Below are 17987 nucleotides of genomic sequence, written 5' to 3' on the forward strand. Positions count from 1 at the left end.
ACAGATAAAGAAACAACGCAGCCATCACACACGAAAAGAAACAGCATGGTGAAACATAACGACGGAGAAAAAAAAACAACACAAAAAAATACAGCATCTTATGTGTTGCGATTACATGTAGTCATCAACTTTTTTGCTCCTTTCATGAACTTTCTCTTCTTTTTTTTTTTCTCAGGAGGGGGAGTTAAGTGAGGCGTCAGTAGGGTGGGCTGGGTTCAGGCTGAGACCAGGGTGGGGGGGTGAGGGCTGAGGGGTGAGGGTTCAGCTGCCCCAGCCAGAGAGGTGGACTGGACAGAGACAGGCCAGATCAGCTCCAAAGCAGCTTCAACTCTCAGCTCTCAGTCTACATCTCTGCACTGACACAAAAAGCACCTGGGTTACTCACAGGTGAGTCCAAATGAAACAGTCCTATATGTTAGGTTAAACAAGATGATGGCTTACAGTCTCAGTGATAGCCGTTGGTGAAGGCCGTGGCGATCAAAGGGCCCTGTGGGAGCAGGCATACAAGTTTCAAGTTCACTAGTTGTTCTCAGACTCATTTCCTTCTTTCAGGATGAAGATGCAAATCAGGTGAAAAATGAGCTGCTGCAGTGTTTGGTTAGAAAGAAGAACTGCACACATATTCTGAGTCATGATGGCCCACAACTCCCAAAACAAAAAACAAACATTGTTCTATGGTGGAAAATGTATCGCTAAAGATGAGCAGAGCGGTGATTGGAAACATTTCAAATAAATAATGGTGTTGCAGGACCTGCCTGTTTTATTTACAGCGTAGTGGATTCAACATCAGTACTTTGACAAGTTGGGAAATAGAGTTATTTGCTTTCTTGCAGAGAGTTAGAGATTTTTACCGTTGGATTGAGCCAGGCGAGCCGTTTCCCCCTGTTGCCAGCCTTTATGCTAAGCTAAGCTAAGCTAACCAGCTGCTGGATACAGGTTCACATTTATAGACAGACATCATAGTGGTATCAGTCTTCTCATCTAACTCTCGGCAAGAAAGGGAACAAGTGTATTTCCCAAAATATGTTGAAAGTAATTTCAATAAAAAAAGATGACCTCAAGCTTTATGTTACGATAAGGAATGAGGACAGAAACTAGTCCAACACAGAACTGAATATTCCTGAAATGACAAAGTAATCAGTAGAGAGGATATCTTACCCCCAAACTGTGGCTGAATCCAGAGCTTGGGGAGGGGCTTGCAGCACTGAGGTAACTGCTGACAGCCGACTCCTGACTGGCTGTCCCATAAAGGTCCGCCATCGGCCCCGGGCTGCTCGTACCTAAAAATCCTGAGCGAGACTGGTTGGAGCCTAGAAGCAAAATAAAAACAACAAATTTCTTTACACGTGAAAGAACATATTGAGCCCACTTTTTTTTAAAGTGTCATTCATCAATATTTTCATAATAACAATTAGCTCACAGTGATTTTACTTTTTTTGGTTCACACTCTCTTTTTAACGAATTTCTTATATTTGTTTTCCTGTTTTCTCTTGACTTTTGCTCTGAGACAAATTCCTTATATGCGCAAACCTACTTTGAAATAAAAACTGTTTCTGATTCTGAGTTCTGTATATTGAGAAGCTGGTCCCAGAAAAAAACCTTTTCAATGTTCATACCTCTAACTACTGCTGCTGCTGCTGCTGCTGCTGCCATGGGTCCATATGCAGTCAGAGGAATGGCTAAAGAGACAAGAGAGGCAAAGATCCAGCTTCAATGTTTTGGTGAGCAAACACAGAGAAATGAACTAATAACAGTAAAGTCTCTCTCCAGTGACCCCAGGAACTTTCTGATAATTTCAATGAAGCCTTGTGAATACACACAGACATAGAAGTAAAAACAGTCAATGAGAGCATTGCTGATAATGAAACTAAACAACGACAGACGGGTTGATGAAGTCACTGCAGGGAGCCTTTAAATTGAAAACGTCCTCATTACTGTCAGCGATCCTGCCTTCAGAAAGAGACCGAGGAGGACTGACAAACACAAACATGCAAACCAAAGAGTGTAGCAGACTGACAACATGCTGCTTGTAAAGTCCAGAGGAGTGACTGACTGACCTGTGAGCTCAGGGGGGTGGGGTGAAGTCAGAAGGGGAGTCCTCTCTAAGTGGAACTCTAAAACAGAAACATCAGAGTGCTGTTGAGACACACACACCACCATCACCAGCAAGGACAACACACACACACACACACACACACACACACACACACACACACACACACACACACACACACACGCAGGCAGGCAGGGAAACCCCTCTGAGGGGACGACAGGAGGTATGGAGAGCACATATTGTAACACACAAGGTTTGAGGGATGCAAACAGGAGTTAAAGGATGGACGAATGCTTTCAATATAGTGGTATTAAAATCAGTATTAAATAGCAAAAAAATACAGCAAATGTTGCAACAATTTCAATCCAAGAGTGAGCTTTGATTTCATAAATATGCAAAACACCTAATAGTGGGAGCAACCCCTAGATTAGCTTCATACACTCAAGTGAAATACACTGCCATACGCACAAACACCAAATTCCACTCCCTGATATTTACAAGCAGCCATTTACACTCACAGTGTTTCACGTGCTTCTATGGAAACATGTTTGTATTTGTGACAGTGTGTCTACTGTCTGGACAACAACACACAGTACTGGTTAAAGTTAATTTATCAGGTGAGAGGAGTATTTACACCAAAACTATCCGTTCATTGAAACGTGTTCACCTGCTGCTCAGGCATTTAAGACCTATTTAGCTATGCTGCAACTATTAGATAGACTGCTGTGATATTTGCTGCATATAGATCTCTAGAGGATAAGATCTATGACTTTTCCTCTCGTGCCATCATCAGGTCATAATTTAAATTCTTCCAATACTTTGGTTCATGACCAAATCCCTGCTATCAGCCTGAACTGTACTTTGTGTTAAATGCTGATTAGCAAATGTTAGCATGCTATCATGCAAAACTATGATGGTGAAACTTGTAAATACTACCTGCTAAATGACAGCATGTTAGCATTGTCACTGTTAGCATTTAGCTCAGCTGAGCCTAAGTACAGCCACGCAAAGCTGCTGGTATGGCTGTAGACGCCTGTTAAATGTGCAGTGGCCCAACACAGAACATGGATGCTTCCTGGTAGCGTACATAAATGTATTTTTTAACATCATAATTTGTGTAAAATTATTCAGCAACCAACAATAAGACTTTGCTATCATTTAATAATATTTAACTACATTGAACACAACTTTTATTCCCTTCTGTCCCTAAATGTAGTAAATGATCAAGTGTGTATATTCTACAAGGGACACAAAGATGATTCTAGTGTTTGTGCTTTCATTGTATGACAGGTGACCACTGAGCCAAACTCGAAAGATATTTACTTTTTTGTCTCACCCATCACAATGCACCTGTAATGCTGAAACCCTGAACACTTGCACCTGCTAGCTAAATACTAACTAAATATGGCTGAATATCGATTTCTCAGTTGACAGAGTGTATCCGGAGCAGAAGTGTGCTGTGATTACCAGGGAACTGGTAGGTATATCCAGGAGTGATGCCAGCATAGCTCCGACTGGTGTAGGTGGCTGTCTGGAAGCCTGGATAACCTGTAGAAACAAAATCCCTGTTAACATCTGGATCCTTGCAAACACTAAAAAAAACGAGCGGCCACATGCACTAAATAAATAACAAGTGTGTGGATGTGCTGCCCCCTAACAGTAAAACACAGATGGGTGATATTCTACACCTGTGGTCTGGATTTCTTCACAAGTTAAGGACTGAGCAGTGCACACTACATAGAGATCTTCTTTTGTACAAAACACACTAACCTGGATAACCGACCTCAGAACAACATTCAGATGGATGAGAATAATGTTATCTATTATGGGCTCCCCAATATACCACAACTAATTTGATATTTTTAAATTTTTTGTGTGCATGTGGTGGCATATCCTTTAATCTGCACTGTCTAATCAAAGCAATGAGATACTGGAGAGAAACAAAGCTGTTCTCAGACTGAACAGCAGGAGGCAGCATTGGTAAGTTTAGCTTCAGATGCACAAACCGGTCCTCCTGTTAAGATCTGTTAATGGATTGGCACCGCTGTAAACAAAAAGGACGTTCAAAAAAAAAACGTTCAAGTCAACAAGATCAGAATTATTAAAGGGCCATTCCACTATTTTACACCTGAGATTCAGTTTACCCGTCATGAGGAGTACTAGTCAGCTTGAGTTGAAAACTGTAAAATGCGGAGGGAGATTTCCAAAAGTAAATAAAAGCACAGTGAAAAACACTGCCGATAACTTAATATTCACAGCTCTGAACTGTTTCGACAAAGCAGGAGGCTTGTTTTTCACGCCACTTCTAATCTGAGGTCTCAAGTGATCAAGGCTGCATGGTGGAGAGTTGTGACCAGTTCAGCGGTCAGCTTTCTCCCCATGAGGCACCATGTGACCTTTCAGACAGCTGCGGTCTTAGCGCAGGAATACTTATTGTCATGTTCATGTATGCTGCCACATCCTTCCTGTCCTGATCAATACCACCTTACCTAGCATACCAATGCCCAGCATGAAGGCGTCCATTCCATAGGGCATCACACGAGAGCGCCCCCTGGCTGAGCCCGTGGGGGACATCACCTCTTTGGGCTGAGCTTTCTTACACTCCACCTGTTTCCAAGCAAAACACAAATCATTACTTCTAGCTACTACATGACATGCTGATACTAGAAGTCTTCCACAAATCGAGCTGCTCACCATTTTGTTGTTGATCTCGTGGAAGTGGATTTCGCAGACTTTTTCCACAACATCCTCGTTCTCGAACGTCACAAAGCCAAACCCTGGAGAGGACAAGGCAAGTTCATGAGTAAGAACATTTCACACAGTATGGGGGAGATAGACAGTAGGCTTTTCTGTGCAGAAGCACGGCTAATAGTCTCCAGTAATCAGTGCTGTAATAGCCGCTTAACACATTTGCCCCCCTTCCCCCCCTTTCAATGCTGCTACTCTGCACTCATCCTTTCTTCCCTCCCTTCCTGGCCAGAAGGCCCGGGCAAAGCCGGTAGGCTGTCATAATCGATCAGTCCCAGGGTGGGGAGGAGGTGCTTAAGGAGGCTTTATCCTGATCCAGATTAACGGACTGGCTAATTAGACTAGCCCCGTTCGCCTCCTCCAGCTCAGCCCACAGGAAGGAGGCCCGTGGGGGGTGGAGGGTGATCAATAGATACCCTGGAAGGACCGGAGGAAGAGTAGTAAACCAACGAAGACGAGGAGAGATGTAGGGATTGAACGGACATGGAGATGGGTCAGTCTGTCTCACCTCTGTGTCTGTTGGTGGTCTTGTCGAACATGAGCATGGCATCGTCGACCTGGGGGCAGACAAACAACACAGTTTTTTTAGGCAGGCGCTCTCTCTCTCTCTCTCTCTCTCTCTCTCTTGCCACGCAGCATATTGCCTGACCTCAGCCCTTCTCAAGTTCTGCAGGGAGGCTCAGCAACAGATGGACAGAAAGGAGGGGGAAGGAGGGACGGAGGGAGGGAGAGGACTGGAGACGAGCGACAGGTTACAGAAAGGAGGCAGAGGGGGCAAAGGCAGGAACATGAAGAAATACTGAACAACAAGCCCTGGTGCTGTATAAGACCAGTGGACATAATGGGTGGCATGAAAAGTTGGAAGTCGTATTTGCTGCTAAACTGCCCCGGTCACAGTCCTTCTCACAGAGAGCCCATAATCCGCCGCCTTCCCCCCCTCCCAAAGTTTGGCATTCCCATGGCAACTGTACAAGAAGTCCATATGAAAGAGCTCGAGCCAACATCAAATATGCTCTATGAATAGTGGGAGAGTGCCAGTGAGACAAAGTGGGCCGCAGAGAGAGAAACACTGAAAAAAGAATGGAGCCAGTGGTTAGCAGAAAGGTGAATCCTGTGGGCAGGTGGAGACTCGATGAGAGGGGAGAGCTGATAGCGAGAGGAATAGCGACAGGTGGAGATATGGTGAAAGAGAGAACAGAGAGTCCTGTAAGAGAGGGGAAGAAAAAAAAAAAAAAGATTGGGTCAGAGTGGAAAGGGAGGAGAAAGAAGAGACAAAAGGAGAGGGAGAACAAAGAGGCCTGGAGGCTTTGTTTGTTGGCACAGTCAGCTATAATTCCTCCTCCTCTTCTCCCTTTGACCTCTCCCTCCGGACTGGCCTCCCTTTATAGAGCAAAGACACAGGTGTCTATTCTACACACACACACACACACAGAGTGAGTTTGTAATGTCAAAGTTGACCTACTCTTTTGCTGTCGTCCCCCCCCCCCCCCCCTTCTCTCTTCTAAAAAGCTGACATGTTTATACTCCATACACAGGTCCAAATAAACATTTGGTAAATGAATCTGTGCTCTGTCTATAATAAGTTTACTGGATATAGGCCACTGAATAATTTGTCATAGTCACATAGTCACACAGCACACTGTGAGTGTGTGTGTGTGTGTGTGTGTGTGTCTGTGTGTGTGTGGACCCCTAAGGGCAGTTTGCCTACAGAAAGGTCAAAGGTGAGGAGTGTCAGTGTGAAAGGGGACCTGTTACTCTGATGCTCTCAAGTCAATGCTTCCTTCCAGACTGACATTTTGCTCAATGCCAGCAACATGTTCAATGCTCTATCTCTGCAAGAACACTCTTTATCTTTGCCATTTAGCTGACACTTTTATCCAAAAGGGCCTGACAGTAGAAACTCCTCATATTGACACATATTTAAACAATCAATTGTTCAGAGAGCGAGAGTTAAGAAGTCAAACACACGGGAACCTAGACAATCCCAACAAGGACACACGAGCGCTCTGGGAGATGCAATTGAAACATCACAACAACGCCTGCAGTTCCAGTTGAACACCGCACACTGAGTCAATTGCACATCATTGCTTGATGTTTTAAACGCTGCATATTTTAATGGCGTACCGCCGGACAATATTCCCTCTTATCCTTTTTTTTTTCCCCCTCCTCTCATCTTCCCTGTTATCCCCTGCCCATCCCTCTCCGCGCTCCTTTGTCCTCACCAGGACGGGACACAAAAGGTCCAGTGAGGCAGTCTAATCAGGAACTTCCATGGATGGCTGGAGCCTACATTTCACCATCCATCCCCTCGATATCTCTCTCGGCAAAATTCATCTAGACGTTATGATTGAGGAGGGAGCACGGGGAAACTCGAGGCCAAACCTTTGGCACTGAAAATAAAGTGCCACGCAGTCGGAAACGCAGTGGCTAAAACGGAGTCTTCGCATGTTTGACTTTGAAAAGTTCTAAGAGCTCGAGGTGCAGATTTACGCTTTGCTGTAAAAAGTTTATATGATTTTTTGTTTTGTTTTGTCTAATTTGTTTTGCACAAAATCAACCAAATCTCACATGGCACACTTATTATTGATGGTCAGTTTCCCATTACAGTACCCATTTAGGAGTGTAAACAGTCCAGAAACTTCCAGTATGCAGATAACTTCTGGACAAACTAACAAAATATTTGTCTAGCTTTGTACAGAGACATAATGGCCCCCGTAAGCCCCCCTAAAACACCATCTTTGCCCCAGTTCCCTCTCTTACGCCTCCGCAAACCTCTCTCAATCAGGCCCTCCCTCTTGTCGCGGCCTTTGTCAGCCCATCATCTATTCTCTGCCTCACTTCTGTCAGAGCCCTCAGAATATCCAAGAACTTGGACAAAACTTCATAAAGAAATATTAAAAACACACAAACAAATGCGTAAATTAAGGCTTAACGAAGGCAGGTCTTTGAGCATTCGGTCGACTTAAATTTATTGGTACTAAACTACTGAGTTGACCCCCGCCCAACTCACGCACACTCATGCTAACACCCCCAAACACCACCTCGTCCCTCCTCCATCAGAACAAAACCCCCTTACCCACAGAATTACTTGGGGACAATGGGCAAGCCAGGTCACCACGGTAACGGGCCAGGAGGGGGTTGTGGGTAGGAGCAGCTGTTACATCAGATTAATTCAGATTCTGATAATCCCTCCTCCTTCCTCGCCATCACCACACACTCACCACAAAACTTTTCTCTCCCCCCCCCCCCCCCCTCCCCTCTCTCCGCTCTTCAAGTCCCCCTAACTTCGCCTGCTGCTCCCGGAGCCTCTCGGCCTCGTTATTCTTTCCCTTCCTACCCTCTGCAAGCGTTTTCTCTCCCTCCTTTCTCGCCCTCCTCCTCCTCCTCGCAGTAACCCCTTCACTTCAAGGCGGTCGCTCGACTCCAAGTGAAGTTTTTCTCAGCGAATTTGCGGTGAATCAGACTCGGCAGAGCTGGTGGGATGTTGGACTACGTGTTCCATAAACTGTTGATTTGTTTCTGCACAAATACCAACGAGACTGTAATCCTTAGTTCCATTCTGATCAATTTCGCCGATGTTCTGTCAAACATTTCCACCACAGTGTGACATCCCAACAACTTTAACACTCTTAAAATATCTCTCACCTTCCCAAACTGGTCAAAGTACTGTTTCACGTCCTCGATGGTTGTGTTCACTGACAGGCCTCCCACAAAGATCTTCTTGGTTCGAGTCACTAACTGTAAGAAGAGGAAAGGCACAGATGAACACATTTGTTTCTTCGGACTGTCTGTTATCATCTTGTACATTTCTTATTATATAATATATATCTAGTAAGATAAGGCTTAAAATTACTTTGTCTCAACAATACAATCCTAGGCCACTCTACTTTAAAATAAATCAATTGTATTATTCGCGTCAAATGTACATTACTCAGTTACACACCAGGATTGATTTGTCCTGTTACTGTAATTGTTACTACATTACAAAAATCAAGTGCAAAAACAATATTCATTATCCTCTCATTAAAAGCTCAGTTAGATGAGAAATAGCAGAAAACTCTCTTTCGGTGGAACTTAAACTTAATCAAATAAAAACTTGAGCATTGACACGAAAAAAGTAATGTAATGTATTGTTTGAGCAATTAAATGAAAAGTGTTTTTACAACATGGTTACTATTCCTTTATCTGTGTGGTGTACTATATACAGCTCGATCTAAGGAGGCTTTAAAATAATCACAAAACTTTTCTCTGAGCGACCGTATTTATGTTTAATACAAACACACACATTAATGATTATATTCCATAACATCATTTAGCTTTGTGGGGGTCATTACTAAACACTGTTTTGGGGACGGTTTAACACTTTCACTTGAGGCCCAAACAGGATAACAAAAAACTCTCCCGTACGTCGGTTTCTTGTGTGACGTTGGCTGTCTTACATTACACACAATCTTTGAATAAAAAGCAGTTTTTCCTGTGATGGACACAGAGCAAAGCCTGGGTTTACACTTGAATTATTTTGCATCTTTTGCATCACTTTTATTTTCTTTCATAGCAAAATGAGCTCGCTCAGTCAGACACACAAAGAGCAAGACGAGCAGCATCTCACGGCACAGGTTACATATACTTTGACACTTCATCTAAATGTAACATATATTGTTGTTAGTTCACTGGGAGTGGATGCAAGTTTCTTAAAATATAGAGAGGAATCAGACACAAGGAAGCAGGTCGTCTGTGGGATTTACACGCATCAACTGGACGTGTGCCTGACATCCATTAGAATTTAATAACACTAAACAATATACAGTGGAATGTATTGAGCATACAAGAGACAATAACTAGTTTTGTACAGCATATGAGTCAAGCTTTGTATTAATGTAAGCCGCACTGGGATATTACAACATTACTACAAATTTCAAAGTAAAATACTATTTTTTTTTTAACCTTAATTTCTTTCTGCACTGTGTGCTTCACTTTGTATTTCCATTGTGCGCTGCATCATGGGACTATACTGTCCATGAAAAGCACATTCATCAATTTCATGTTGGTCTTTTATGTATAATCATTTTATCCTTGCACAATACATCACATACGGCACTTGTTGCAGACATTTCTGGAAATTTGTTGTGTTCATTTTGTGAATGGTACAAGGCTACATGTAGAGCTGGGTGATATGGAGGAAATCGAATAATCTAATTTGTCAATATTTTTGACCAAATACCTTGATATCGATATTGCGACGATGGGTTGAAAGCTTGACTATTGGTGCTTTTGAAAAATATTTACATATTGCAATATTCAAAATCCAAGACGATCCCTAGCCTAATTCCACAATATCGATATTCTATCGATATATATTGCAGTAGCTACACTACCAGTATTCCTTCACGCTGTTTGCCTCACTAAGGTATCCTTTCTCTTTCTCACCATGTTGTTGTTCATGAAAGAGACAAACTGGATCAGGACACAGCGTACTTGAAACACAATACCGACGTTTAGGTGAGCTTGACAATAATGAGCGTCTTTAAAGTTGTCAACTTTTGTTGTTAACACATGATCACAAAACAGTTCAGTGACGTCAGCGCTGCTCGTGTTCATCAGATTACGGGGCATTAGCGACGCTAAGAGGCACACACTCGCCCGCTGCAAACAATGCATGTGAAACCAACACAGGGAGACGCTTTGACTCACCTTGGGCTGAGCTCTGCGAGGGAACGCCACCTTAGGGTCGATCTGCGGGAGAGAATACAGAAAGAGAGAGGAACGGTTAGTGTTGTGTCACGACACAGATGACACAGCAACCTGTCGCCTTCCTTTGGTGTTCTCAGACGTCACAGCCTCATCTTTCATTCTTTAACGATGAAGGTGCAACAAATCCATGTTATTATTCCATGTATTATTCACCAATCCTAAATCAAAGCAGTGACGGTAAAGACACCTGTCTTTTTAAGGATCATCACTCTCGGGCCTGGAAAACAGAATGACACCATTTATAATTGTGAAGGAAAGTTGTGATGAAGTTGACATCAAATGAACAGTATGTTCTCAAATCAACACCCATCGGTGATGTTTTCTCATTATAACCTGCTTCAGCCAGTAGACCAGGTGCTGACTATGTCCTGGTGTACGTTGACATCGATGTAGCAGCAGATGACGGATAAAGGAGAATATATTTAAGATGCAGGAAGCGATAATACATTTGAATAATTTCCACTGAAGGTTGGTTCACAGAAATGACATAAAAAAAAAAATCAGCTTTCCTCTCGTGGTATTCAGTTGCAGATGGTTTTGCTTCTATTTACCCAGGTTGAGAGATTAGCCATTACAAATGATACTTTAAAAATGTAACATCTCTTTACAGAAACAATGTTGCTTTTACTCTTGATGACACACAAAACATGCTGCCAATAGTTCTTATGGGAGCTGTTCATTTGGTAGAAAGTAGTTAAAATGAAAACTGGACACAGTGAGGTCTGAGATTTATCCAAAGTAACTGCAACATTGTTTATGGAAAGAAAATCGAAATGACAGATACCCAAAACCTGGGCAAGGAAAAGCAGAACTACCTTGGGTGTAAGTGAATTATTATTACATTTTTTTTTTTTTACAATTTGGGCATGTGACAACCATTAAAACATCCTATCTTCATAGAACTTACTGTACATCTGTTTGTGATGTTTAATCTGAAATACGATCACACTCATTTATATTAGCATAAAAACAAGGATACAACCTTCAGTGTTTGTGCATCTATGTGCAACGTGAATGTGCTTTTATCCCACGTTTTTTTGTATGTGCTTGCTTGTGTTTATATTCCAGTATGTGACGATGTAAGAATTGTACTTGATTGTACACGTGTATGTGTGTGTGTGTGTGTGCAGCTGTGCTCAGGTGGAATGCCTGGAAATGTCCTGTGAACTCCTGCCTCTCTCATCACCATCATGTGACATGTGATCTCCTGGAATCTCACACGGGCACTACAATCACAAACACGCCTCACCTCAGGCGAGGAGAGCCCGAGGGGGAGGACAAGCGCGTCCGAAAGAGAGTGAGCGGACCGAGGAGGGAGAGGAGGACGGGGACAGAGAAAAAGGGAGCCGTCACTCAAACCACACTGACGGCAAGATCCACCCAATTTTGTTTGTTTGTGTTTGTTTGTTTTTGCCTCCATCGGCTATGGACGGAAGCGATGACAACAACAGCGACCATTCATCCTCCTGCACGCTTTTAGGTGATGCCGATCGTCCTCTGCCCTGCTGCTCCTTACGTTTACACCCAGGAAGAAGCACCAGCTAGGCCTTTTTTTTTATATTAATCTCTACACTACAACTACAAACACAAACAATAGAAATGTGTACAAAATATATGGTCGAGCCCACTGAATGTCACCACGGTTAAGATTGGAGAGAGAACCACACCATGCCACGAGGATGCAATCATAGACAGGCTGTAAAATTGGAATTTGAGACCTCTATATTAGTCTATACTGGTCTAACAGAGCTAGAGAACAACTAGACTACTCCACACTGTACTGCTGTTACACTAACAGATGGTGAGACAGTACAGCGCTAAGATTAGTCCGTAACCATGAGAGGGTAGAGTTGAACTACAGTAGACAGCTAGAGCCTCTATGGCAAACAACATGCGTTTACCAGAGTCAGGGTGACAGTGTTGTTTCTACTTGAATAAGAGTTGACATCACCGTTTGTTTTTTCTTCTTTTTCTCTTTTGTTCTAGAGAGCAGAGTGAGAAGACTATAGGCTAAGACTGGAGGATCAGATGCAGAGTCTACTGTTTAGTTTCTATGGTGGCTAGACTACTCTGATAGTCACCTCCGGTCACCAACCCTCCTGATGTCCAACACTCCTGTGCACATTCAAAAACAAACAGACACACACAAACAAACAAAATCAAACAAATGGCAGCACACAGCACATCCGTGGGGAGGAAATAGTGGACATTAAAAGACAAAAAGTGGCTGAAATTGGTTTGTTTTCGTGGAGGGGAAAAAAAAGTTGATCATAGCAAAGTCATGAGATGTATATAAAATCCCCCTCCGCTCAACAGAAATGTGTTTTGCTTATTGTTAATTCGGCAGGATGTTTGAGCTTCACTGTGCAGTTTGACAGTCATCGGATGAGGGAGGATGTCTCGTTGTACTTACCTAAAATCTGACTTTAAGAAGTTTACGAACAAACATGATTTGTCACAACTTGTATGATAGCCAATCGCGGCCCAGTATGCAAATTACACGAGTGTGGAAACCTGAAACTATAGTGCGCTGAGATTTTTGTAATGTAACAAAAAAATATTTGTATATCTAAAAAATTTCATTGCGGGAGAATAAGTATCGAGAATTTTTATTGAGGTAATTGAACTTTTTTTTGTGGAAAAAAAACAGACACAAATTATGAATCCACAACATACGTCATATAACATGGCTAGAGGGAGTCTTTAACTTTCTTCTACAGAGAGACGTGAAGATGTCAGAGGCGTTGGTTGGGAAGAGGCATAACCTCTCCACACTCGCAACAAGGTAACAGGGATGAAGCTGAATGTAATTCCAAGAGAGGTTTATGAAATCAGGGCAATCCCCTTTGACCAACTATATCCCGGCTATGGAACAGTCAGTCGAGCGCGCTGCCCGTCACAGCCTGAGCTGGGAACACACTTAACGCAACATGCCGATTGGGTAGCGCTCAACATCTCTGAGGAACAACTCAAGCTTGTTGACTCCAATCCTATTAGTTAGGAGAGCCATACTAATCACAAATGGAGTTATCCTGCCCCCCCCCCCCCCTCTTCTTTCCACTCAGGTCAGCATGGAAATGGTTAACGGGGGCCACACACACATATGCCTGATGCAACTCTGCAAAGAGCTCTGTGACGTTGTTGTAAACCTCTCCGCTGTGCACCTTGGAGCTGCAATTGAATGGAAACTTTGTCCCACAAAAGGTGCAGTTTGCATCGGCCGTCACTAACTTTACAGATAGCAGGAAGCTGGGAGGGCATCCAGAGGGGCAACTAGCAGAGCAGCAGTAACATAAATCACAGTAGAAAACCTGCCTTCCTAAAGTGGTCAAAACCGGGCTGCATCTGTCCTTCAACACAATAAGTACCAATAAATTCCTCTGCAGCACTGTATTTGCTCTTCAGACTCTGGGCTGTGCAAAGCTCTGTTAATTCCAGTGCCGGAGCGGTTCAGTCGGTCACAGCATGGCACATTCTTTCTGTTGCCACTGGAGAACTTTTCTCTCCCCTCTCTAACAGGATAACCTGTTAGCATGGGAGAGAGAGGTAGAGGGGGGCAGGGTGAGCGGTCTAAAAAGGCCTACTCTACTCACCATCCAACCCCTGTGGCTGATCACTGAGCCCTCTCCACGCCAAACACACATTCTCTGAGGCTGCCACACAGCCCCCACCCGAACGCCACCGACACACCCGACTGCCGGGCCACAAGGGGCCCTGCCGCGGCCCACGAGGCTACGCACGGTTAACGCACGCGGAAGTTAAGAGGAGAAATTAAAATGAAAAAAGGAGGGAATCATCACCGCCGGCCTCTTCCATAAATAAACTTAATAAGTCGTTTATCAGGAGAGGATAAACCGTCAGTATCATGACCGCCAATATCTGTGACCGCTTATGCCGTCTTGATTTCTGGTATCCGAGAAATGATTGTAAACGATGTGCATTGTTATCTTCCTTTTTCTTTTCTTCTGTGACAGAACCATTCTTCAACTGTGGAGGGGAGGGGGGAGGGGGGGGGGGGTCACTATGGCAACAAACCCCATGGCGAGTTAGTGGCGTCCAACCATGATGCCTCTACTTGTCATAGCTGTTGTGCCTGCAAGTGACACCGTAGCAGTAGGGCACTGGGGAAAACTAAATTCAGTTTGATTGCACCCTTCCTAATTTTGGATTCATCATAACAAACATTTCTCATTTCCTTCTAACTTTCTACAGCAAACAACAGGTTTGGTTTTGTTCCCCTTCTTTTTGTCTGATTTCTTTCTTCAGCACCTCCACTTATTCTCTAAAGATTTGAGAAGGTGCATCGCTCAGAGCACAAAAGAGGAAAGAAGAAATAGCCTCCCCTCATTTCAATACAGTGACTAACCAGCAGCCATCCCCACTCCCACAGAGGAGAGAGGCGGGGGCAATGGTCCCTATGGTGACCAACGGGCCACATTGTTCCAGGACCGACCCACATTCATTACTGACAAAAAGACACACACACACACACACACACACACACACTGCAACACAGGCGATTAATGCATTTTAAGTTACAATTCACATAGGTGAAAGGCCTGAGTTCCTCATCACTATATCCACAGTTTTACTTTTCCTGAGATCAGCAGGAAGTTTTTTTTCTGTTTGTTTTCTGCTTTCACACCTTGATGGTTTCAGGTTTCATTTGCTGGTTTCATTGAGAAACTTTTTTTTGGGGGGGGGGGGGCAATTCTACCCCTTGGGACAGAAAAAAAAAAGCAGAAAGAAAGTTTTTTGGTTCACTCTTCCGAGAGACCAAAATAAAAAATTTGGCAGTGAGAGCAACTCTGTCCGGTTCCCCTTGTTTCTATGGAAATTGACACTGGGTGACATTTGCTTGCCGTTTTGGCCGAAGAGTGAAGACGGAGCACATTCTCCAATGTGTCTCCACTGTCGACTACTGACTCAACCATGTAAAGTGCTCCCATCTGAGTTGTGGCAGCGGACACAGAAAAACATCGGCATAGGGGAACCCTTGGTAAGAAGTACTAAAAATGCAGCAATGATACACCTCTGTAGCGGATTATTGGAAAATCCACTAATCAAACACTAAGCAATGGGATTAGCCGGTGGTGGGAAGTAAATACAGAGAACTCACTGTTTTTGAGTCCAACTCGTGCCTGGTTTGGGCCAAAACTTTATCCACGCCAGGCTGATCAACAAAGGTGACGAATCCAAAACCTCTGCAGACATCAGGGAGGGGGAGAAGGTATTAATGACACAGAAACTGATGGTGACATGTAATGATACGTTACGAGCAGAGAGGAATCACAGAGGTCAGATAAACTTTCAGCTCCGGCGTAGAAGCCGGCCTCGCAGTTCCCTCACCTCGAGCGCTTAGTAACCGGATCTCGCATCACCATACACTCCTTCACCTCGCCGTACTTGCAGAAGTACTCCTTCAAACCCTCTGGGAAACCAAACAAGGTGGAGAGGACACACGTTCATTTATGAATCAAGAGGTTAAGAAGAAATTACAACTTTTTTTAATAATCAAATCAGCAAAGAGTTTGGCGAAAGAGAGTCTTAACTGTTTCACTCTGCTGAGATTTCCCTCACCAAAGTTCATACATTTTTTAAATTAAATCAGTCATAGAATGATGACCTGTAATCAGGACTCAGAAAACCTATTGAACAATTATTATGAACTATAATTCCAAGTAAAATTTCTCATCTTATTACAAATTGAATAATCTGATTTCCCCATTTTTAAGGAGCTTTAAAGAATCCCTCATTCATTCCATGGTAGTTCTGAATGGGTGCATTCATTCTGGAGCAGGATTTACACTCACAACTCAAAGAAGGGAAAACAAATAAACAAATCCAATGTAAGCAAGCAGGAGTATTACGAAATACAGCTTTTAAAATAAGTTTCCATTAGTTCCATCTGATCCATGCCAGGAGTTTCAAAGACAGATTGATGGTCATTTTTGGAAGAGGAAGTGGTGGAAACAGATTTACCTTGTGTTGTTTGCCAGCTGAGTCCACCTATGAACATTTTGCTGTGGAAAAGAAGAGAGAAAACATTTTGCATATTCATAAAAGGAGGATTCAGGTTGATTAATATTTATATATTATACAGTAAGACAAATTTGGTATTGAGGTTTTAAATTAAGAAGTGTAGTCGTGGAGGTCAAGACGTCATTTTAGAGTTTATCATTTCTGATTTTAGATGAAGGCTCTCTGTGTGGAGGTGTGTGAGTCTGGTTGCAGAGCGGACCAGAGTCCCCCTTTGCAGAATGCCCGGTTTGTTCCTGAGCATATGTCGGTAAGAGAGTTTCCTAAAAGTTGTTGTTTTTTTCGTTACCAGGGGTCGTGAGGGGAGTCCGTGGTGGACAGGCTGGTCTGGCTCCCTTCCGTCTCCATTCCGGGTCCTCGCTGTGTGTTGTGAGTGAGAGCTGCGTGTGTCCGAGCCGAGCCGTGCGGGAGAACAGATTGAGTGAGAGAGGAGCTGGGCGGGTTTGGCCCGGGGTGACAGAGAGGGGAGCGGGCCAGATGCAGGCTGGGACAGACTCCACCTCCTCCTCCAGTCGGTCAATCCCGCTGCTGTCTCTCTCTCTCATCCCACCACCGAGGCACGCGGCCCCGGCGTCAAAGACACAGCTACCAACCACGCCGCTTCCGCTGCACCCTTCCAAAATAAATCCCTGATGGTGCGTTGTACAGATAGAAGTGACCTTTCGGGCTGTCAAAATCAGGGACGTGTAGTAGGCCTGCATGCAAACTCTGTATAGAGAAATGCGAAAACAATGTACTTGATTACTCATTTATGAAAAGTAACAGGCAATACGGTATCAACTAAATTGCATGTGCATGAATATCCTTCATGCACACATTGTTTTTGCATTTTACTCTTTATTCATCAAATATTTCAAAGAACTCTGGAAGTTTGCATAGAAAGTTAAATGTCACTGATGAGCACTGTTTAGCTAAAAGTAAGTAACTGTTATGAAACAATAATTGATATCCAACCAATGCAAAAAGACTGCTCCAATTTGCTGATAGACCAAGATAATAGACCAAGAACTATTTGCTTGTTTTATATTTTCTGTTCTGAGTGATCAGTGGCTATTAGTAGGCCAGTCTTTCCTTGGAGGAACCTTTAGTACTGCGCTGTAGCTGCATGCCTTAAAAATACGAATGTCTTATATTGACGGTCTTTGGAGTGCATTTATAGAATGGGGAAAGCACAAAAATTACAATTTAATTTAATGTCAGAGTTGGAGATTTGGCCAGCTTTACGTGAGGCCCAATCTGTATTATTAGCCTGTATATTTGGAAAGTGTATTTTCTTTTCTTTTTTTTTTGAAAAAGCCAATAAATCCAATTCAAAACATAAAACACAGGTTTTTTCTAAATATTTGATATCAACAAAAAAATGTTTACGGTACTGTGTAAATTAAAACATAGCTTT

At 43.3% G+C, this 17987-nt stretch overlaps 1 protein-coding gene across 6 annotated transcripts; it reads right to left on the reverse strand.

Moving 5' to 3' along the window:
- Positions 1–445: 445 nt before the first annotated feature.
- msi1b (musashi RNA binding protein 1b) lies at positions 446–16954 on the reverse strand. Of its 6 annotated transcripts, none has more exons than XM_076104609.1 (14): positions 16881–16954; positions 16535–16575; positions 15902–15983; positions 15672–15756; positions 10493–10534; positions 8447–8539; positions 5310–5358; positions 4748–4830; positions 4543–4660; positions 3521–3601; positions 2058–2114; positions 1617–1679; positions 1159–1310; positions 446–487 (listed from the first exon to the last, which is right to left on the reverse strand). In XM_076104609.1, exons 1-14 carry the CDS (start codon positions 16937–16939, stop codon positions 446–448), a joined length of 1047 nt encoding a protein of 348 aa, XP_075960724.1. In that variant the 5' UTR covers positions 16940–16954. The 6 variants fall into 6 exon arrangements, with proteins under 6 accessions (XP_075960724.1, XP_075960721.1, XP_075960719.1 ...); XM_076104606.1 differs by having other exon boundaries at positions 1159–1299; positions 1630–1679; positions 16881–16939; XM_076104604.1 differs by having other exon boundaries at positions 446–504; positions 1143–1310; positions 16881–16939.
- Between the last annotated feature and the right edge of the window lie 1033 nt (positions 16955–17987).

The sequence above is a fragment of the Anarhichas minor genome, unplaced genomic scaffold, assembly GCF_050575085.1.
Source record: "Anarhichas minor isolate MPS153535 unplaced genomic scaffold, ASM5057508v1 ptg000030l, whole genome shotgun sequence".
In the NCBI taxonomy this organism is placed as follows: Eukaryota; Metazoa; Chordata; class Actinopteri; order Perciformes; family Anarhichadidae; genus Anarhichas; species Anarhichas minor.